The following is a 23,907-nucleotide window of genomic DNA, read 5'->3' as shown; positions in this document are numbered from 1 at the left end:
AAGGTAATAGTACAAGTTAAATGGCATAACCTGGGTCCATTGGAATACTGTTATCAGCCTGCTTTCTCAAGGGGATAAACAGAATAATTTGGGGTCAATATTCAGCTGGTGGTAGTGAGCATTTTGCTTACCGCTGCCAGTATTATTCCCAGATATTCAATACCAGGCCATGTCTAGGCTTCAGCATTGACTATTTGGTTTATGCGGCACTGGCTAACACATGGCCGGTTAAGTCGATATTCAGAACTTAACTGGTCACGGGTTGCCTCATAAAGATAGAACTATGCGGTCCCATTTATGCGGTTACCCTGGCCAGTTAAGTGCTGACTCCATCCCTGGAATGTCCCAAAATACATAAGTACATAAGTAATGCCACACTGGGAAAAGACCAAGGGTCCATCGAGCCCAGCATCCTGTCCACAACAGCGGCCAATCCAGGCCAAGGTCACCTGGCAAGCTTCCCAAATGTACAAACATTCTATACAGGTTATTCCCGGAATTGTGGATTTTTCCCAAGTCCATTTAGTAGCGGTTTATGGACTTGTCCTTTAGGAAACCGTCTAACCCCTTTTCAAACTCTGCCAAGCTAACCGCCTTCACCACGTTCTCCGGCAACGAATTCCAGAGTTTAATTACGCGTTGGGTGAAGAAATAGTTTCTCCGATTTGTTTTAAATTTACTACACTGTAGTTTCATCGCATGCCCCCTAGTCCTAGTATTTTTGGAAAGCGTGAACAGACACTTCACATCCACCTGTTCCACTCCACTCATTATTTACCTCTATCATGTCTCCCCTCAGCCGTCTCTTCTCCAAGCTGAAAAGCCCCAGTCTCCTTAGTCTTTCTTCATAAGCCGTCTTTCACTTAGGTGCTAACTGCTAATTTTCAGTGGCGAGAACTGGTTGTGCCACTGAAAATTAGCAGATAGCCCAGAACAAGCAATTTATTTGTTGCATTGTACCCCACATTTTCACACCTATTTACAGGCTCAATGTGGCTTACATAGTACCGTCAGAGGTGTTTGCCCAGTCGGTGGATAACAAATACAAAGTTGTATAGTGATCGCATGAGGTATAAGTGGAGGGTCGGAATGGATGAAGATTGCATGATGTCCTGTTCGATCATAGTCATGCTGTGTTGGTAGGTGAAGAGGGTTACGTGGGGTCGTTGGGGTAGGCCTTTTTGAAGAGGTAGGTTTTTAGTGGTTTCCTGAAGTTCAAGTGGTCATGGATTGTTTTCACAGCTTTTGGGAGCCCATTCCATAGTTGTGCGCTTATGTAGGAGAAGCCGGCTGCGTAAGTTGTTTTGTATTTCAGTCCTTTGCAATTTGGGTAGTGTAGGTTTAGGTAGGATCTTGACGATCTGACTTTGTTTCTTATTGGTAAGTCTATAAGGTCTGTCATGTATCCTGGGACTACGCCGTACATGATTTTGTGTACTAAGGTGCAGATTTTGAAGATGATCCGTTCTTTGATTGGGAGCCAATGCAACTTTTCCCAGAGGGGTTTGGCATTTTTGAAGTGTGTTTTGCTGAATATCAGCCTGACTGCTGTATTTTGGGCGGTCTGGAGTTTTTTTTATGAGTTGTTCTTTGCAGCCCACGTAGATTCCGTTGCAATAACCTGCATGGCTTAGGACCATTGATTGTATTAGGTATCGAAAAGTTGCTCTTGGGAAGAAAGGTTTTAATTGTTTGCGCTTCCACATTGAATAGAATATTTTCTTTGTTACAGAGTTTACTTGGCTCTCGAGGGTAAGGTTACGATCGAGTGTGACACGAGTATTTTCAAACTGTCCGAGGTAGGGAGGGTATGTCCTGGAGTATTTATGGTTGTGGGTTTGTATTTGTTATATGGAGAGGAGAGGATGAGGCAATGTGTTTTTTTGGTGTTCAGTTTCAGTTGGAATGAGTTTGCCCAGGAGTCCATGATGTTCAGACTATCGTTGATTTTGTTGGTTATTTCTGTCAGATCATGTCTGAAGGGGATGTATATTGTAACATCATCTGCATAAATGAATGGGTTAAGGCCTCGGTTGGATAAGGACTGTGCCAGTGGAATCATCATCATGTTGAAGAGTATTGGTGATAATGGTGATCCTTGAGGTACTCCGCAGACTGCTTTCCAAGGTGGTGATATGTTTGTCTTTGATTTTACTTGATAAGTTCTGGTGGTTAGAAAGCCTTTGATCCAGTTAAGTATGTTTCCTTCAATCCCGAAGTGGCCTATTAAGCTGGAGGGTCTCTATTAGGTACCTCAACTATCTGAAGGAATGTTAGAACAGCATTGTAGGTGATGGACCAGCAAGACAGGAGAATCCCAAAGGAAGAGCATTACAGATTATGTCAAGACAATCACTATGAGATTCCAATTCCCTTTAATTATATTGCTTTTGCATATCTTTAGAGAACTGTAAATAGTTATGGTGGATCATCTAAATATTTTAGTTAAACATGCCTATTGGTGTCCTTCTGTATATTTTTGCCTTTTTGTCTTTTAATTTTCTCTAGTTTAGACCTTCATATCTGTCTTCCCCTATCTACCAGGACCTTTTCTGTTTTCTCCCTATTTACAGCAAGCTACCTTTATAAATATCTTTTCTGTAGGGGGTCAGCCTTATAAATATCTTTTGTACTGGGCCTCCAGGGTGACCTTCACCTCCTACAGAGAGGCTGACTACATTAGTTATTATGAATTTTGTTCTAGGTAGGACCAATGCAGCACTTCAGTCTAAAATTAAAACCTAAAATGCTCTAGTACAGGGGTTCTGGACCCAGTCTGGTTTTATTTATTTATTTAGTTAGTTAGTTTTCACTTTAACATGAGAGATTTACATACAACAGAGGCAGTGCATGCAAATTTCTCTCTGCATATTTACAGACGTCCAGTAGCACAACTATACTTACCACTTCCTCTGAGATGGCAGTAAGTTCAGCTGCTCAGCACAGCTATCTCAAGGTAAAGACCTGTGTGCTAGCTGTCACAATCGGCCACTCCTCCACCGATCCCTGTCATACCTACCACCCATTGAGGATTGTCTGAGTAGTTTACATAGAGGGGCATTTTCGACTGGGGACGCCCATCTCTAAGGGCGCCCATCTTTGAGGACAGCGCCGCGAAGGGGCGGGGCCGACCGTATTTTCGAAAAAGATGGCCGGCCATCTTTCATTTCGATAATACGGTTCGGGCTGGCCAAATGTCAGAGATAGCCGGGTTTGAGATGGCCGGCTTTGGTTTCCGCCAATAATGGAAACCGAGGCCGGCCATCTCAAACCCAGCCAAATCCAAGGCATTTGGTCGTGGGAGGAGCCAGCATTTGTAGTGCACTGGTCCCCCTGACATGCCAGGACACCAACCGGGCACCCTAGGGGGCACTTCTAAAAATTAAAATATATATATAGCTCCCTTACCTTGTGTGCTGAGCCCCCCAAATCCCCCCAAAACCCACTCCCCACAACTCTACACCATAGCCCTAAGGGGTGAAGGGGGGCACCTACATGTGGGTACAGTGGGTTTCGGGTGGGTTTTGAAGGGCTCCCATTTTCCACCATAAGTGTAACAGGTAGGGGGGGATGGGCCTGGGTCCGCCTGCCCGAAGTCCACTGCACCCACTAAAACTGCTCCAGGTACCTGTATACTGCTGTGATGGACCTGAGTATGACATTTGAGGCAGGCATAGACGCTGGCAAAAAAAGTTTTTAAAGTTGTTTTTTTGAGGGTAGGAGGAGGTTAGTGACCACTGGGGGAGTCAGAGGAGGTGATCCCCGATTCCCTCCGGTGGTCATCTGGTCAATTCGGGCACTTTTTTGGGACTTGGATCTGAAAAAAAGGGACCAAATAAAGTGGACCAAATTCTCGCCAGGGATGCCCTTCTTTTTTCCATTATCGGCTGAGGATGCCCATCTCTTAAGCACGCCCCGGCACGCCTTCGCTACCCTTCCGACAGGCCCCCAGGAACTTTGGCCATCCCGGCGACGGAAAGCAGTTGGAGCCACCCAAAATCGGCTTTCGATTATACTAATTTGGCTGACTTCAGGAGATGGCCAGCCATCTCCCGATTTGTGTCGGAAGATGACCGGCGATCTCTTTCGAAAATAAGCTGGATAGTCTAAAAACTGAGTAGAAGAATAATTAGAGGTAAATGAAGGTGGAAGTAATGCCAAAATGGATCAACAATTGTTGATAGGACAGAGGGAGAGACAGATGAATGAAGACAGGGGAGGTAGAGAAAGGAGGAAGGCTGTGCTTTACAAGCCAGCACTGGGTATATTCCTTTGTATCTGATACAATAACAACAACAAAAATAAGGGGGGATATGATCACCCTTAGTAGAAGGGTCCCAAAGTTAGGACAGCAAGAAAGACCGTCCTAACTTTATCCGGTTAATTATCCAGATAACAGGCTGAATATCGCCACTATCCAGATAGTACCTGTGGTCACCACTGAATCCAGTCACTATCCAGATACTGGTGCTGAATATACAGATTTGTTTCAGCTGTGATAATTGGCATTTAACAAAATACTAACCTTCCCAGCTGAATATTGGCCTGAATGATTTCTCACACACAACTTATAATTTACAGTAGTTGATAATTTTCTTCTCCCTTCTTCAGCACTGGTTCCCTCCATGGCCATCAACATAGACCTGGAAATGGTCCCCATTATTCCCAGGAACGTCAGTCAATTTTTCGGATACAAAGTGCTACAGTTTGCAAGAAAGGAGATGAGACGGTGAGTGGTGTTTCTGTAATGGGATAATATAAGAAATGAAGTCTCAGCAACAGATGGTTCCACAAGAAGGGGAGTCTGATTTGAGGTTTCTTTTTTTTTTTTTTTAATTTATGCAATTTCAGTAATACATCACTTCAAAATATTTCCATGATAAGTGTCACAGAATGCCTAGCACCCACCTAGGGTTAACCCTGAGGCCACCAGGAGGGTCTATCCCCAGCACTGCTCAGGCCTGCCTGCACCTGGGCATGTGCTCTACACTACCACCCTCCTCCCATCGACTGGATCCCACTTGCCTCTGGGTTAGTCTCCCACTCTCAAGTTATTCCCCAGTGATTTCTAGGACACTGGGGCCACACTCCCAGGGGTCTCACAGGTCCTAAAAAGCACTCATAGACCCCAAACACAAACCACCAGGATTCTTAGTCAAAGGCATCAGAGATAATAAACTAATAGGTTTACTATCACAGAAATAGAACAGTGAATGATATAAAACAGGTGGGAAAACAACAAGCAACAACAGGTAACTGAATAAGGATCAATATTTAAACACTTTGTCACTACCTGGGTAGCACCTGGGGAGTTTCAGGAAAAAGCTGCTCACAGTCCTTGAACAAGGCCTCAGAGCAGAGATGTTTACCCTCTACACTCCCTATCTGAGACTGGGGAAAATCCAGTACCAGGGTTGCCAGGTGGAAAAATTTTTTCCCACTGTCAGGTTCTCAGGTTCAGAGCCCACGGGACTGGGCTCTGGAGCAAACGTGAGCCCTTGGGCTGCTGACGAGGAGCGACAGCAGCAGGCAAAACCCACCAACCAACACTGGGTAAGCACACCGGCAGGGACTGCAGGCACTGCCCAGCGAACCGGAACACCTGGACTGGAATCCCCCGGACTGGAGGACACAGGACTGGAACACTGGACTGCAATCCCCCGGACTGGAACACACACCAGACCGGAACACACTGGACTGGAGCACACCAGACTGGAACACACACCGGACCGGAACACACTGGACTGGAGCACACTGGACTGGTCCCCCGGACTGGAGGACACAGGACTGGAACACGGGACTGGAGCACACTGGACTGGTCCACACAGCTTCACCTGCACTTAGCTACTAAGCCCCCCAGAAGTTGAGCTCCTGGGTTCGAGTAGCCGACAGGACTTACTGGATACCGGATGACATAGGGACCAGGACTGGAAACAGAAGTGCTCCTAAACCTAAACTGATCTACATGCTCCCAATCCCTAAACCAGCAGGAGTGTTCCTAACAGTAAACTGACAAAAGGACTTCCTAAGCCCTATACTAAACAGGAGCTCCTAAGCCCTGCTCAAGAAAGGGACTTCCTAAGCCCTAAACTAACAGAGCAGGGAACTAAACACAAAGCTAACACAGGTGCTACTAAGCACCAAGCTACAAGCAGAGCTTTACACTAATAAGCTAAACACAGAACTAACCAGCTACCTAAGCACTGCTCTAGCAAGCTAGATACAACTAACAAGGTGCTTCCTAAGCACTACTCTGGCAAGCAACCAGAAGAGCTCCTAGCACTAAAAGGGAAGACAGGGGAGCCACAAGGAAAAAGCAGTGAAGCTAACACATAAGCCAAAAGTGCTTCTAAATCACCAAACACCAACAGCAAAGACTGCAATGCTCCCAATAGCACAAACACCAGAAGTACTTCTAACAGCAAACTCTGCAGTGTTCCTAACAACACCAAACCCTGAAGTACTTCTATCAGCAACAGAGCTTCCAAAGCCCTACACATAGCAATGCTTCCAAAACCAAGAGGGAAAAGCAGGGGAACCAAACACACAAACACCAGTGCACACTGCACTAACACTAACCTGGACCTTAGCAAAAGCAAGCAGGGAAACTAGACACAACGTCAGAAGTGCACACTGCACCACCCTACCTACAGCAAACACCACTGTTGCAAAGGCCCTGAAGGAAACAAGACCACTTCCTTATCAAGGCCCTCCCTGATGATGTCACACTCCCTAGACCTAGGCAAAAGCACACTGACCCAGAGAGGCCCAACCCACACCAATGCAAAACTGTGAAACACTTGAAGCCAGTACACCCAAAGAGAGGTAGAGCAACTCAGGCAACATACCCACAGGTGCAGTGTAGTGAAACAATTAGAGCCATGCTGCTGGAAGCTGCCAGCACAGAGAGACAGAGCCAGCTCAGAAAGGACAGAGAAAAGAAACAGAAGCCAGCTAAGAAGCTGACCCCCAGGAAAGAGGTAAGTTTGAGAGGGGTTCAGACCCCAATCATAACACCCACCCAAACGAGCCCAAATCCAGCCCAAAACCCGCCCAAAGTCAAACCCCGCACCTGACACCCCACCCCTGCGTCATCACCCCTGCCCCCGCCGTCATCAACCCCGCCTCCCCCGTCATCGGCCCTGCCCAGAACGTCACTAACCCCGCCCAAAACGTCACTAACCCCGCCCCCGCGGCCGAAAACCCCGCTTTAAAAACCGCCCAAAAAACCCAAAAGAAGCCCAAAAAACCGCAACCCGCCGCGGGCAAAAATTTCCTGCGGCGGGTCGCGGAAAACCGCCCAATTGGGCTGTAAAACCGCCCACCTGGCAACACTGTCCAGTACCCCCTGGCAGGCTTGAACTCCAGGGCCAATCAGAGCCCAAAGCACCAGCTTTGAAAGTATCTGGCCAATGGCACTGCAGCTTGCATTACCACAGGGCTAAACTAAAAACAGCTTTCTCTGCAACAGCTTTAAAACACAGAACAAACACCACTTACTGGCCTAACAAGAGAAATACACTGTATTATAATACTACAATTCACAGGCTTGAAAACCCCCCGTTGCACCACAATAAGCAATAAGGAAAATCCATTAGAAGATAAAGAAATAGCAAAGGAAAAAATTACAATCATTCATCGACAATAATAAGGGAAAAAGAGTTGCAAGGTTAAAGGTAAACAATCCACAAGTAAAGGAAAATATATATTACCCCTTCCCTCATATTAGCCCACACTTATAGGAAGAGCAGATAAACCCAAGAATGAAACCTTGACATGAACCTTTTCTTTAGCCTCAAGAAATTCCATAAGCTGTTTTGGATCAAAAAACAAAAATTACTTATTCTGAAACAAAACCACACATTGACAAGGAAATTTCAAAGTAAAATTTGCCCCCAGATCTATTGCTCTGGGACAGAGAGTCAGAAATTCCTGGCATTTCCTTTTAGAAATGCTAGAAAGATCAGGAAAAATATGAACTTTAGATCCAAAAATACTCATCATTAATATGTCTGAAGCAAAGACATAGAGGGGCATAATCGAACGCGAACGCCCATCTCCATGGGCAACAATCTCTGAGGACGGGTCCGCGAAGGGGCGGGGACAGACCGTATTTTCGAAAAAGATGGGCGTCCATCTTTTGTTTTGATAATACGGTTGGTGCCGGGCAAATGCATCGGATTTGAGCTGGGCGGTATCGGTATCGGTTTTCAGCGATAATGGAAACCGAAGGCGCCCAGCTCAAAAACGAACAACTCCAAGGCATTTGGTCGTGGGAGGGGCCAGGATTCATAGTGCACTGGCCCCCTCACATGCCAAAACACCAACCGGGCACCCTAGGGGGCACTTGTAAAAAGTAAAAAAAAAAATTAAAATACCTCCCAAGTCCATAGCTCCCTTACCTTGGGTGTTGAGCCCCACAAATCCCCCCCCCAAAAACCCACTGCCCACAACTCTACACCATTACCATAGCACTTATGGCTGAAGGGGGGCACCTAGATGTGGGTACAGTGGGTTTTGGGGGCGGTTTGGAGGGCTCCAATTTACCAGCACAAGTGTAACAGGTAGGGGGGGATGGGCCTGGGTCCACCTGCCTGAAGTCCACTGCACCCACTAACAACTGCTCCAAGGACCTGCATACTGCTGTGATGGAGCTGGGTATGACATTTGAGGCTGGCATACAGGCTGGCAAAAAAAAGTTTTTAAAGTTGTTTTTTTTGTGGGATGGGGTTAGTGACCACTGGGGGAGTCAGGGGAGGTCATCCCCGATTCCCTTGGGTGGTCATCTGGGCAGTTGGAGCACTTTTTGGGGACTTGTTCGTGAAAAAAGGGTCCAAAAAAAGTGGCCCAAATTCTCGCTTCTGCCGCCCTTCTTTTTTCCATTATCGGCCGAGCGCGCCCATCTCTCCACGGCCGATAAACACGCACCAGTCCCACCTTCACCACGCCTCCGACATGCCCCCGTCAATTTTGTTCATTCCCGCGACAGACTGCAGTTGGAGGCGCCCAAAATCGGCTTTCAATTATACCGATTTAGGCGCCCATGTAAGAAAGGCGCCCATCTGCCAATTTGGGTCGAAATATGGACGTCTTTCTCTTTTGAAAATAAGCTGGATAATATATTATTGTGGTCTATCTCAAGCGCAAATGTAACAATCATGGTAGTCCTTTGAGTTACAACTTCCAGAGAAGATTCCAAAATAATAGTGAGGTCAAACTTAGACTGGCCAAGATGATCATGGTCTACAAGCTATTTAGCCCCTTGAAGGAAGCTCTAGTAATAGGTGGTAAGGACTCAGATGGCAATTTTAGCACATCTATACAATACTTCCTAACCATGTCTCCAGGTGTAATAAGAGGCAATCTAGGAGGAGTGGCCTAGTGGTTAGGGTGGTGGACTGAGGAACTGAGTTCGGTTCCCGGCACAGGCAGCTCCTTGTGACTCTGGGCAAGTCACTTAACCCTCCATTGCCTGCTGCATTGAGCCTGCCATGAGTGGGAAAGCACATGGTACAAATGTAACAACAACAACAAAAAAAAGCATAAGTTGTTACCTCTCACTAGATTTTCCATTTACTCCACCTATGTAAATACATGTTATCCCTCACTAGTGTCTGAGTTAATTGAGAGATTTCTTGAATCTTAGTCTCTACCATTCTGGTGTTATTCTTAGTCAAACCTTGAGAAAGCTCCACAACAGCTCTTTAACCAACAATTTCTGCACAGAAGAGTTCAACTCAGAGAGAAAATCCCAAAGTACCTCTAATGTAATTGTTGCAGGTCTTATGAAGGTCTTCAGCACTCCTTCTGAAGAAATCTTATCCCCAACTGTGCTCACAACATCCTCAGGAGCTTGCTGGCCCAGAGAAACACCCTTCAGGCATCCTCAGCATGGAGACCACAAGTGGCAGGCTTCTCAGCAATGGTACTGATGAATTCTCGGGCCATTGCTCTGATTTGAGGTTTCTATGAAAGGATCTGTTCCTGTGATTGGAAGTTCCTTTTAAAAGAGTTCTCTATTCAGGGTTTCCTAAACAATAGGTTTCAGCTACTAACCCAGTTATTCCTCCTTGTTTTCTGCTGATTCTGTACATTGTTTCTCTTAGGATAATCGTTGGGGCCCCTGGTGAAAGAAACGAGAATGGGAGACTATATGAGTGTGACTTCTTCTCACAGTCCTGTGAACCCTTGAACCTGAATGGTAAGTGGGCTCAAAGTAATAAAACAGGCCCTTTTTCTGGCATACTCAGGCCCTGCAGAATGACAATGGAATTCAAGACTCGGGATGTATTCTGTAATTCTGTTGCAGTCAAGAAGGGATTTCTTTGTTACCAGGAAGCTTAATTTGGCTAAAGCTCTACAAGATTTCTTGCCCTTATATTGGTTAAAAGGCCAGATACATATATAACTGGAAAAATATACACAAACTAGCAATTTTATAAAGGGTGGAACTTATATATGTACACTGCAAAATGCAGAGATTTATACATATGGAAAGAAAGCATATTCTGGGCAACCCTTCCAAGTATACAAATATTCCCTATTTTATAATTGTGATACTCACATACCTCAGCTCTTTTACCCAACAGCACCTGTTCGGAAGCATGCATAGCCTCCAACTAATTCATCTTTTGAGAACTGGGGCTTGGAGAACTGCTTTATTGTGGAGATTTGCTTACCCCTTTGACTACTAAATCCACCTCCTCTAGAGCAAAGTTTTTGATTTTCTGAGGAAGGTTCCCTTCCTCACTGGTAGTGTGTGTGCAAATTTATAAAATGTGCTGTGGACATGTGCAAACGGCACAACATAGTTCCTGGAGTAACACTTTGTATTTCCCGCTGTACTTATGCATTTGCCACTTCTTTTTTCCGAATGCTAACCCAATTCCTGAAAGAGTTTTTTCTCTTCCTTCACAAACGCTGTTGCTTCCTTCCCTTTTGGTACCAATGGATTTTCCCCCATTCATTCTACTCATTGGAATGCTTGTCCAAGTTTAAAAATGGAACTGGATTCTGGAAGTTTTATTTCCTTTTTCAACACTTTTTGTGCATTGTATCTGATGATACTGTTCAGTAAGCCTGCAGGCCTATGATAGTAGCTCACTAAATATAATCTATTTCTAAGAGTCCCATTCCTCCCTCAGCTGTAGGAATGTACGGTCTTGGCATACACTGATTCTTATAGATGATCTCGTGGACATGGAAGAGTTCTCGCATTCTCATATCTAGTTTTTCAAGGTCTTTAAGAGGCCAGTCTACAATACCAAAGCTATATGAGAGTGCAGGAAATGCCAGTTGATTAATAGCCATGATGTTACTGCACTCTTCAATACCAGCTTTAGTCTACTAGAATATTCTTTACTGTTTTTTTTCTCTCAGCGATTTCTGCTTGATAGTTGTTCCTTCCTCCACTCCTAGATATTTATATACACCTTCCTGTTCAAGCTTCTTTATCTTACAATCATCAGTCAGAGAGAAGTTTTCAGTTTTGCTCAACTTTCCCCTAATGAAAGTCACCTTAGCACATTAGTCCAGACCAAAAGTAATTTTGATGTCATCTGAAAAGCTTTTCACTACCTGAAGTTGTTCCGCTAATTGCTGGTCACTGAAGCTATAGAGCTTCAGGTCATCTACAGACAGTAAGTGTAATGTAACCTCTGGCTTGTTGCAAAAAGTGTGTCATACTCCTGATGGTGCTTCTGTTATTATTTTTCTTGACTTCTGCTACTTTGTAGTGGAGTGGAGGAGTAGCCTAGTGATTAGTGCAGCAGACTCTTATCTTGGGGAACTGGTTTCATTCCCACTGCAGCTCCTTGTGACTCTGGGCAAGTCACTTAATCCTCCATTGCTCCTGGTACAAATAAGTGCCTGTATATACTAAGTAAACCTCTTTGCATGGGCGTAGACTGGGGGGGGCGAGGGGGGGCAGTGCCCCCCCAAATGAAATGACTTACGACTTTCATTTCACCCAAAGTCGCAGTAAAAGCACCAACAAACAGGCAGGCTCGACTCCGTCCTTCGCTTCCCTGCCCTCTCTGTGTCCCGCCTTCCTCTGATGTCATTTCCTTTCGGGCGGGACACTGAGAGGGCAGGGAAGCGAAGGACGGAGTCGAGCCTACCTGTTGGTGCTTTTACTGGTGCTAGTTCGCCGCTGCAAGCCTTGTCCTTAGTGGAAGTGAAGTGACTAAGCCTGAGCGTCCTGAGTCCACAGAAGGAAGAAGACGTCATTTGGTAAATCTCATTTTTTTCCACTCCCCCACGCAGCTGTCGCCATTCACTCAAAATAAAGCAAGCAAACCTACCCCATTTGAACCTTGTGTGTATAAATAGCATAAAGTTGCATAACTATAGCTAATACTTCTGCTTAATCACCATGCTGCGGTTCTTACTCGTTTGAATGCTGGATGTGTTGTAAGCTGCTAAATAGACAGTTTCCCAGGAAAAGCATCTTCTGTTTAGCAGATTTCCTGCTGCAAAGACTCTTAACTGGAATTTGTTGATTTTAATTGTAAATCGCACTGAACGCTCATGGCGGAACTTGAAGTTTAAAGTAGAATTCACTGTGTTAGATATGAGCTGTAATATTTATCCTAAAGTATAATTTTCTGAATGTATGGCTGAAAGATGAAGAGGAATTTTTTTTTTTATTTGCATGAAGTCTTTATTGACAAGGTAAACATACAACAAGAGGAAAAAGAAGATAACACCAAGCCACATTAAATCAATCCACAGTCAACGCAATTATTAAAGACCTAACAGCAACAGTCCTGTCATTGTTGTTCAACCTTTCATTTGTAGGCAAAAACACACACTCCAAAATTTGTAGAACATTTTTTATATACTTAACCAAGTCCCCCCCCCCTTCCCAACGCCATTCCCCCCTCCCTCCCTCCCGGTTAGGTCCTCGCCTCCTCTAACAATGCTTGGTCTCCCACATGCCTCACTGACTCATGGTCGTGCTGGTGAAAGGGTCCCATATTGAGTGCCACCTTTGCTGCTGATTACGCCTTTCCGCCAGGAGCCTTTCCATTTCACAAACATACCTCAGTTTACTAAGCCATCTCGCTATTGGAGGCGTCAAGGGCTTCTTCCAAAAAGTTGCCACAATCACTCTAGCCGCACTTATAGCATGCCTCAGCAAAGTCTGGCGAGCCTGCGGGAGACCCGCCACCTTCGCAGAGAAAAGAAAAGTAGTTGGATTCCACGGGACCACGCATCCCAGCCAGTACTGCAGCCTGCTGTGCACTGATTTCCAATAGGCCTGTACTTTCCTACAGGTCCACCAGATGTGACCCATCGTGCCCTTAACCCCACAACCCCTCCAACACAAACCCGTTGATGCGGGGTAAATGCGCTGGATGCGCTCCGGCGTCAAGTACCACCGGAACATCACCTTCACCGCATTCTCCCTAAATGGAACATGTGAAGACACCCTCGCCGTAGCTCTCTCCAACCTCTCCCATTCCCCCTCCTCCAAAGATATGCCCAACTCCTTCTGCCAACTCTTCCTATGAAGAGTGTAATTAGACTCCTTCAGATTAATGGTGCTATATAAGCGTGATATTAGTCCACTAGTCATGGTGGTTCCCTCACAAATTTCCTCCAAGGTGGTTTTGTTCCTGCTTACCACCTCTCTAACAGCTCGTGTTTTGAGGAAGTGTGACAATTGGCTATAAGCAAAATCGTCACCCTTCAGATTTGGAAAAGTCCCCACCACAGCACTGAACGGTAGTAACTGATCCCCTTCAAACAATTGACCCCACATTTTTAATCCTTCTTGGTGCCACCGCGTAAATACCCCCTTCTCTGTCCCAGGGTAAAATAGTGGGTTGAAAGCTATAGGAGATAAGCGGGACAATGCACACTTCCTTTTGGGAAACAGGCTATCCCAGTAATGCAAGGTAACCTGGATAGAGGGACATAACTCTTCCCCAAGCGCCCGAAACTGATTGGGGAGCCACATCACTGCCCCCAAAGGTCTCTGACCTATAGAGTATTGCTCCAAGTGTACCCATTGTCTATCTGGATAGTCCTGAAACCATTCAATGGCTGCGCGTGCTTGAGCTGCTCTATAGTACCAACTCAAGTTAGGGACCCCCAAACCTCCCCTTCTCCTAGCCTGGTACAAGTACGCCCGCGACAAGCGCGGTCTTTTCCCCGCCCAAATAAATCTTACGATACGATCCTGTAAAGCTGAGAGATATTTTTTAGGCATCTTAATTGGGAGGGCCTGGAATAAGTAGAGCAGCCGGGGCAATACGTTCATTTTGACAACAGCTATTCTGCCGAACCATGATAGTCCCAGGTCACCCCACCCTTCAAGGTCAGCCGTAATAACCTGTGCTAAACCCTTGTAATTTGCCGTAAAGAGGACTTTGCTGTCAAGTTTACACCCAGGTACCTAATCTGCTTAGGTGCCCATCTGAAGGCAAATGAGGATTTTAATGACTGCATTAACTCATCAGGGAGAGATATATTCAGGGCCTCTGACTTTGTCATATTCACTTTGAAGCCAGACACTGCCGAGTACTTATCAATCGCCTCTAACAAATTAGGGAATGTAACCTGGGGTCGAGTAACGAACAGAAGCACATCATCTGCAAAGAGCGCCATTTTGTGCTCTCTGCCCGCCACTGTAACCCCAGTAATATTTGGATCCGCACGTATTGTGGAAGCGAAAGGCTCCATCGCCATGGCGAATAGCAAGGGAGACAATGGGCAACCCTGACGAGTTCCTCTGTACAAGGTAAACATAGCTGAATTTGCCCCATTAACTCGCACGCATGCTTTGGGTGAGTCATAAAAAGAGTGAATCCAGTTGCGAAACTGGGGGCCTATCCCAAATGCCTCCAACACTTTATACATATATGGCCATTGGACCCTATCAAAGGCCTTTTCAGCGTCTAAACTAAGGAAACACATTGGCCTCTTCACCCTCCCAGCCAGGTGCATTAGATCAACTACCCTTCGGGTATTATCCATAGCCTTCCTATATGGCACAAAGCCTACTTGATCAGGATGGATAATCGCCGGAAGCAACGGAGCCAATCGGTTAGACAACACTTTAGCTAATATTTTTACGTCCGCATTCAGAACTGATATTGGGCGATAAGAGCCACATTCTGTGTGATCCTTATCCGGCTTGGGTAAGATGGCAATCCACGCTTCCAGCATGGTAGGGGGCAAAACCTCACCCCCTCCAATCTGGTTAAACATTTCTGCCAACAGGGGCGCCAATTCCAAAGCAAATTTCTTATAAAATTCATTAGGGAAGCCATCCAACCCCGGAGATTTGCTGGACGGCAAATGCTGTATAGCTTTTTGTATCTCCAATGGCGTGACTGGCTTTTCCAGCTCTGTTCTTTGTTGTAATGTCAGAGGTGAGAGATCACTCTCTGCCAAGTACTCATCAATGGCCTCCGGGGACGGATCTCCCCCTTGTGCGTACAAGGCTTGGTAGTATTCCCCAAACCTCTTACGTATGTTCTCAGATGTAGTGAGTATATTACCCTTACTGTCCCTCACCCTGGTTACTGTACGGTCTATTTTTTGTCTGCGTAATTTCGTGGCAAGTCTGCGCCCTGCTTTATTGGTAAACTCATAAGTGCTACTTTTAATTCTAGATTGTAACAGACTTAGTTGCTCTGAGTAAATGGAGTCCAACTTAAGTCTCTCACCCCTCAGTTCTTCTAATACTGCTGGTGATCTCCCAACCTTATGCTGTGCTTCTAAGCGCTGTATGTTTCCCAGACAACTCGCCACTTGAGCTCTACGGATTTTCGCTCTCTTACTTGCTAATTGTAAAAAATAACCTCTCGTGACTGCTTTCATTGCGTCCCATACCGTGCTAAGGGGAGGCCCCGATTCCATGTTAAGCTCTAGATAATCCTTCAAAACTCTCCTGCAACCCTCCACCACCTCTACCTCTTGGAGCATAGTCGTGTTGAGCGTCCACCTTTTTTCCTTAACCTCTGCCCGAATAGATGACAAGGTCACCCAAACTGGGGCATGATCGGATAAGGTCATATTGCCTATCCCTGTTATGGGGCCCCTCTCTACCAGCCCAATGTCCAGAAAAATGCAGTCAATTCGGGAATAAGAGTCGTGGACAGATGAATAGCATGTATAATCCCGCTCCCCCCCATGATTCACCCTCCACACATCCAACACACCCAAAGAGTATGCCATTGCTCCTAGTGCAATTGACTCCTTACTGTCCCCAGAGCGGCTGACTCCCGACCTATCCAGTGCTGGGTCCATTACAGCATTAAAATCTCCACCCAGGATTAGGGGGCCCTGTACAAAAGTGGCAAGTATGTTTTTCACCTTAGTGAAAAAGGCCCCTTGTTGTTCGTTTGGGGCGTACACAGAGGCCAGAGTTAGGTCTACTTGGTCAAGCATTATGTGCACAAACAAGAACCGTCCCCCAGGATCCCGTTTAATCTGCCTTATCTGCGCCGCCACCGATGCATGTAGCATCACCGCCACCCCTCTCTTTGATCCTTCAGCAGAGGATGCAAATAGAATAAGTGGATAGCTGGGATGAGAGAGGAGCTTTTCGTGCTTACGGCGAAGGTGCGTTTCCTGCAATAAAACTATTTGCGGCTTTAGGTGCATCAGCTCCTTAAAAAATTTTTGCCGTTTCTGAGGCATATTCAGGCCCCTGACATTGTAAGACATAATCTTTAAATCAGCACTCATGTGTATTTAATATCAAGGTCCACCGCATTTCCTGCCGGTGAATCCATCATAGAGGCAAACCACCTTTTTCAAACAATAGGCTGGACCTAACCTTCCCTCCCATCTCCCCCCCAGTATCCCACCCTCCCACCCCTTATCTCCCTTCCCCCACACTGAAACACCAACCAGAGGACACATTTCCCCTGAATGGGAATGAAGAAAGCAACCCATCAATCCCTGACAGCCCAGCCCTCATCCCTCCCCCACTCCCCCGACCCCACCTTCTTCCATCCTGTAGCTTCCCAATCCATAACATAACACTTCACAGCTCACCACATTCGGCCCCAAGTCACTCTTGCATATATTCCCAAAGCATTCCCCAGAACCTTCTTACAGCCCCACTAGCCATACCCCAAAGCCCAGGCTTCTGGCAAGGCCTTGCTCCGCACATTAAAACATTCAAGACTTCCCAGTAGAATTCCGGTTCCCTTATTACTGTCCAAAAACTCAAAAAGTCTCAACTCCAGCTTGTCCCCAGAATTAACAGTTCCATCAAACCTTCCTTGAGGTAGATCAGGTCTCCTCTGCTCCACCACGTCTTTTCGAGTTGCGCCGGTTGCCAGAATCAGGAACCCGCTTCCATCCTTGCAGCTTTGCCTTTGTGGCTGGCGCCATTGTCCCCTGCGGCACACTCGACGAGACCAGGCCCGCTTCAAGAAGGGTCCCCCATACTTCTTTCAGTGATTGAGCTCTATGCTTAACTCCTTGCAGTGTGTATAAGAGCGAGAAGGGAAACCCCCATCTATAGGGGATATGTTCTTTGGCTAGTATTTCCAGGGCCGGCTTCATCAGCCGTCTTTGTTGCAACGTGAATTGTGAAAGATCCTGGTATACTGATATTTTAGCTTCAGCATATTCAAGGTCCTGCGCCTTCCGCGCTAAGTTAAAGATCTTCTCTTTCACCTCGTATTTATGAAATCTTGTGATGATATCCCGCACTTTATTGTCCTGCCTTTTGCCAAGTGCTCTGTGTGCCCTGTCCAGCACAATCTCCACTGCTCCATCCTCTGGGCCCAATAATGCCGCACACAGGGTTCTCACAATCTGTGGGACATCCTCGATCTCGCTTTCGGGCACCCCTCTAAACCTTAGGTTGTTCCTCCTGCTTCTATTTTCTAAGTCGTCAATTTTGTACTCCAGCTCAGCATTTTTCTTTGCCAAATCTTGAAACTGTATCTCGTGGGCATTCAGGGTTTCGGCATGCTCATCCATTCTTGTTTCAACATCTTCTACCCTGCCCCCTAACTCTCGCAAGTCTGTGCTTAGCGCTTCCATGCGGTCGAGTATCTCGTCCTTCGAGCCCTTAATATCCTCTTGTATTTTTGACAAGAGCTGGCGAAGCTCAACTGAAACGCCTTTTTTTTTATTAGGAGGCTGCCGCGATTCGGCCAGGGATAGCGCTGAATCCGAGTCCGACGGAGACACGTGCGCCGCAGATTCATGGCGCTTAGACGCCCGGCTAGGCCCACCTCCCGTTAGCCGCTCCGCTTCTTTATTTCGCACCGCAGCTGATTTACTCATTGTTGCTGGCGCTTTGCTGATCTCGTCTCTCGTTTTTCAGTCAAGTACAGACCCTGGGGCCGCCTGTAAATGCTTTTGGAAGTCCGAGCAGCGGGGAGCTCAAGAACTAGGCTGCCATTCTATAAGATGACGTCACTTCCTTCCCGAAGAGGAATTTTAAGGTGCCTAAAATGACAAACTCTTATGTTTATGAAGGGTATTTTATTTAAAAAAAAATCAAACTGATTTCTGTAACAATTATGAGTCAGGTACAAAAGATGTACATAATGAAATCAGACAGCTTTTTGGGGGGAGTATCTCCAAGTTCTCGGCTTTGGATATTCTCCTATTTTGGGTGGTATTTTGTATCATGAGTTTAAATTCAATTTAATATTATTCCTATATTGACACAGTATGGCTTCAAATTTGGTAAAATAGGTACATTAGCAATAATTAATTTAGCAAGCTGACCAACCCATGATTCTTTCAATAAGTTTGAACATCAACTACAATGGTAGTGTTTTCACAGTCAGAGCAATAAGCATATCAGGTAATGTGAAGAGATCCCCTCCCTAATATCCAAGATGGTGAATGATTTTTCTAGTTGCTGGCAAACAAGGGAATGACTATGGATAGTGCCCACTGGTTAGAAATAAGTGTTTTAGGAGGCTGTTGGCTGATTTTTTTTTTTTTTTGAGATGAGGGGTCTATGAACATGTGACTTCTGAGCACCTCCCCACATTATTTTCTACAATGCAGGACCTAAAGGCTATCTTATGAAACCACTTGCCTGCCTTTTCTCTTTCTTTACTAATTCTGTAAATGGTTCTCAATAGTGCAACCTTGCCAATAAATATTTTGGAGGGCAAATCAGCTTGCACAAAATCCTTAAAAGAAAATACATCCAACAATTGTGATATTAAATGTCTCTAACACTGTTTTTGTTGGGTAGGCAGCAGTGGTGTACCAAGGGGGGGGGGCGGTCCGCCCCGGGTGCACGCCGCCGGGGGGGGGTGCCGCGCGCCGGTCAACGTCATTTGTTTCCATGCTCCCTCTGCCCCGGAACAGGAAGTAACCTGGAGAAAATAAATCAATTCAGATGGCCAGATCTCTAACACTGTTTTTGTTGGGTAGGCAGTGCCTTACAAGATGGAGGGGGGAGTGCTGGGTAAGGAGGAAAGAAGGAAGGGAGGGAGAAAGAGCTGGCTTGATATCTCATACATATTCATTATGGTTATTCCCGAAAAAGCCAGCTCTTTTTCCCTTCCTTCCTCCATATTAGCATATCATTTGCATATATATATATATATATATATGCAAATGAATATGCTAATATGCTCCACCCCATCCTTTGCCCCCCAATGAAACAGTCAAACTACGCCACTGCCTCTTTGAATGTAGTTGCAAAAACCGCAGAAAGATGGTATATTAAGCTTCTTTTCCTCCTCCTGAACTTGATAGATAAGCCCTATGGGTACCCTTATATCTTAGCAGGTAGCAACAGGGCTTCTGGGCTCTTCCTTTTAGATGGTAAATAACTCTTAGGTTTTTCTCTGTGTTTCCTAAGTGTTGTATGTTTTTAACTAGGTAGAAGAGATTAAGGATAAGCCCATGGATGAGTGTGTTATCCCCTGTTACTAAAGGTAGACAGTACTTACTGCTTCACTGTCACCCACCTTCAAATCCCTTCTCTGACTGGGTCTCCTGAAAGTCAACAGCTTCACTCTAGGTTCCTTTTCTGACTAAGGTTCAGGATTAAGTCTCCCTGTGATCAGACCTTCTTTAAGGCACACTGTGCCTCAGAGGCAGCAGTGAGTCAGACTGACCATCCCTGATCAAGTCATTTAATATGGGAACAGTTCTCTTTCTATCCTTTACTCCAGGTCCAGGGGACAGCTGAGAGTATGACTGTCAACCCCCTTTACTTTGTTCCTCCCTTTCCTTTCCCCTAGTCCCTAGGGAAGGAAACTAAGGCTCTAGTGGGACCCAGTGTGGGTTTCCCACCTTCTGCTCCTCTACATGCTCCTTATTGGACACTCTCTGAGGGAGGAAGACCTGGCTTCTCTCTTTAGGTTTTTATACTTTCTTCCAAACTAGTAAAAAAGGCCCGTTTCTGACACAAATGAAACGGGCGCTAGCAAGGTTTTCCTCGGAGTGTGTATGTTTGGGAGAGTGTATGTGAGAGTGACTGTGTGAGAGTCAGAGTGAAAGTGTGAGTGTGTGTGTGAGAGAGAGAGAGAGTGAGTCTGGGTGTGAGTGTGTTTGTGAGAGTGTGTGTGTGAGAATGAGAGTGTGTGCAAGTGTGTATGTGAGACACAGTGTGAGAGTGTGTGTGTGTGCGAGAGAGAGAGTGTGTGTGAGACACAGATTCTCTGTGAGAGTGAGTGTATGAGACCAAGCGAGTGTGTGAGTGACTGTGTGGCACATAGAGAGTGAATGTGATACATTGTGAGACAGAGTGTGTGAGAGTGAGAGTCAGAAAGACATTGTATATGAGAGAGAGAGTGTGAGCCTTGCCCTCCCAATCCATGCCCATCTGTCCCCTGCCCCCTCCATTCATCTTTTTCCAGCAATTCCCCTCTCTCCCTGAGCCCTGCCATCTCAATCCATGCCCATCCATGCTTCTGTGTCCCCTGCCCCCTGTATTCATCCTTTTCCAGCAATTCCCCTCTCTCCCTGAGCCCTGCCATCTCAATCCATGCCCATCCATGCTTCTCTGTCCCCTGCCCCCTCCATTCATCATTTTCCAGCAATTGCCCTCTCTCCCTGAGCCCTGCCATCTCAATCCATGCCCATCCATGCTTCTCTGTCCCCTGCCCCCTCCATTCATCCTTTTTACAGCAATTCCCCTCTCACCCTGAGCCCTGCCATCTCAATCCATGCCCATCCATGCTTCTCTGTCCCCTGCCCCCTCCAGTCATCCTTTTCCATCAATTCCCCTCTCACCCTGAGCCCTGCCATCTCAATCCATGCCCGTCCATGCTTCTCTGTCCCCTGCCCCCTCCATTCATCCTTTTCCATCAATTCCCCTCTCACCCTGAGCCCTGCCATCTCAATCCATGCTTCTCTGTCCCCTGCCCCCTCCATTCATCCTTTTCCATCAATTCCCCTCTCACCCTGAGCCCTGCCATCTCAATCCATGCCCATCCATGCTTCTCTGTCCCCTGCCCCCTCCATTCATCCTTTTCCATCAATTCCCCTCTCACCCTGAGCCCTGCCATCTCAATCCATGCTCATCCATGCTTCTCTGTCCCCTGCCCCCTCCATTCATCCTTTTCCATCAATTCCCCTCTCACCCTGAGCCCTGCCATCTCAATCCATGCCCATCCATGCTTCTCTGTCCCCTGCCCCCTCCATTCATCCTTTTCCATCAATTCCCCTCTCACCCTGAGCCCTGCCATCTCAATCCATGCCCATCCATGCTTCTCTGTCCCCTGCCCCCTCCATTCATCCTTTTCCATCAATTCCCCTCTCACCCTGAGCCCTGCCATCTCAATCCATGCCCATCCATGCTTCTCTGTCCCCTGCCCCCTCCATTCATCCTTTTCCATCAATTCCCCTCTCACCCTGAGCCCTGCCATCTCAATCCATGCCCATCCATGCTTCTCTGTCCCCTGCCCCCTCCATTCATCCTTTTCCAGCAATTCCCCTCTCTCCCTGAGCCCTGCCATCTCAATCCATGCCCATCCATGCTTCTCTGTCCCCTGCCCCCTCCATTCATCCTTTTTACAGCAATTCCCCTCTCACCCTGAGCCCTGCCATCTCAATCCATGCCCATCCATGCTTCTCTGTCTCCTGCCCCCTCCATTCATCCTTTTCCATCAATTCCCCTCTCACCCTGAGCCCTGCCATCTCAATCCATGCCCATCCATGCTTCTCTGTCCCCTGCCCCCTCCATTCATCCTTTTCCAGCAATTCCCCTCTCTCCCTTCCATGACCCCCCCTCGCATCCATGCTCTTCTGTCTCCCAAGTCCCAGCATGTCCCGCCCCCTTCTTCCCCCCCCCTTCGCATCCTTGCTGTCGTTTCTCCTCTGCCCTCCCGCTCCCATTGTTCAACTGCCCACCCTCTTCTCTTCCCCCTACATCCCTTTTTTTTTTTTTTAATTTACCTCCGTGGCGGCGGTTCCGGCAGCGCAGCGTCAGGGAAGGAGGCGGCGCTCCCGACGTCTAGCCTTCCCTTCGTTGTGTTCCGCCTTCTTCTGACGTCAGAAGAAGGCGGAACACAGCGAAGGGAAGGCTAGAGACGTCGGGAGCGCCGCCTCCTTCCCTGACGCTGCGGTTTTTTTTTTGCGCCGTCGACGTGATGACTTTTGCCCTGGACGTCATGACGCTTGACGCGAGGGCGGGGCAGAGACGGCTGGCAGCCTGGCTGGCTTCACACCACGAACGCCACGAACCCTTCAGGGAGTGTTTTAGTGACTTCAGAACGTTGTCCTCATTAGAACGTTCACGGTGCGTTTTATTATATTAGATGTTTCAAGTTCAAATGAACTGGACCACACACTCAGAACAGACCTCCTGCTATTCAGATTTGATAGGCACCTTCTCTCGAGCGGAGACCTAGAATGTTCCTCCTGCAACTTTATAGAAAGGTACATTTGCAGTCCTACACAAGAATATTCATGTTTTAGCAGTCAGGCAAGTACAACTGTCTTCCCACCAGGATCTAGATCTCTCCAGTTTCTTAATGTCCGTGTTCATCCTCAATAAGAGGGCATACACATGTTCCTCATATGCAGGCATGAATTGCAATTTTGCTTTTAAAAGAGAATGGGACTTGAAATACTACTTTTATGTGGTTTTTACAACTACATTCAAATCAGTTTATATAATGTATGCAGGTACTTATTTGTACCTGGAGCAATGGAGAGTTAAGTAACTTGCCAAGAGTCACCAGGAGCTGCAGTGGGAATCAAACCCACTTCCCCAGGATCAAAGTCTGGTGCATTAACCATTAGGCTACTCCTCCACTCTGGCAACTGAATTGTCTATCATCCCTCATGTAGTGTCTGGTCTTTAACTATTTCCCAGAGTTACATCTAACCACTTCTATTAGAGAAACATCCTTTATCTTGAACATATTGATCTTCTTCAGTCTGGTCTGCAAGCTCCTCACCTTCTAATCCCCAGGCAGAAATGGCTCTGTTCTATCTTTCAGCATTTATAAAGCAGTGTGCTCTTTGACTTTTGGTTCCAGTCTCTCAGATTGTCACAGGAACCTGTCACACCTGATTCATACTTCTTAAAGGAAAATTATTTGGTTATAGTTGCCTCCCTCCTAGTTTTCCCTTTTTCATTCTTCCGTTTTAATTTTTGGTTTACTAGTCCCTCCTCCCTCATCTGTTTATTTTTTTTCTTCTACTGACATTTTATTTCCTGGGGTACAAGTCCCTGCCTCACTTTCCTGGAGGACAGTAAGTTTATTTATAAAATTGCTGGCATTTTTGGCTGGTGCTGTTATACTTTATTAAAGGCTCCGTACCATTGAGTCTTTTATTAAATATTTACCTACTTTTCTGCAATCTGGCTCAAGTGTCCTTTTCGGCACTCACTCAGCCTGCCTTAAAATAATTCTCCTTTGAGATTTTTTTTTCATGAACTATTTATCTAGGTAAGTAGCTTTGTGAAATTTGTCCATCCTTTATGCAGGTAAAAGTGCACAAATT

The 23,907-nt window shown here is 46.4% G+C and overlaps 1 protein-coding gene across 1 annotated transcript in view; it reads left to right on the top strand.

Moving 5' to 3' along the window:
- Positions 1-23,907, top strand: part of ITGAL (integrin subunit alpha L) — a 430,397-nt gene that overhangs the window by 88,751 nt on the left and 317,739 nt on the right. The window contains exons 2-3 of the mRNA XM_030209478.1: positions 4,612-4,729; positions 10,107-10,201. Of these exons, the coding sequence (XP_030065338.1) occupies positions 4,612-4,729; positions 10,107-10,201 (213 nt within the window). The remainder of the gene's footprint in view (positions 1-4,611; positions 4,730-10,106; positions 10,202-23,907) is intronic.

Source organism: Microcaecilia unicolor, chromosome 7 (genome assembly GCF_901765095.1).
Source record: "Microcaecilia unicolor chromosome 7, aMicUni1.1, whole genome shotgun sequence".
Lineage (NCBI taxonomy): Eukaryota > Metazoa > Chordata > Amphibia > Gymnophiona > Siphonopidae > Microcaecilia > Microcaecilia unicolor.
The sequence above is the reverse complement of the archived record's forward strand: the minus strand, read 5'-3'. Positions and strand labels throughout refer to the sequence as shown.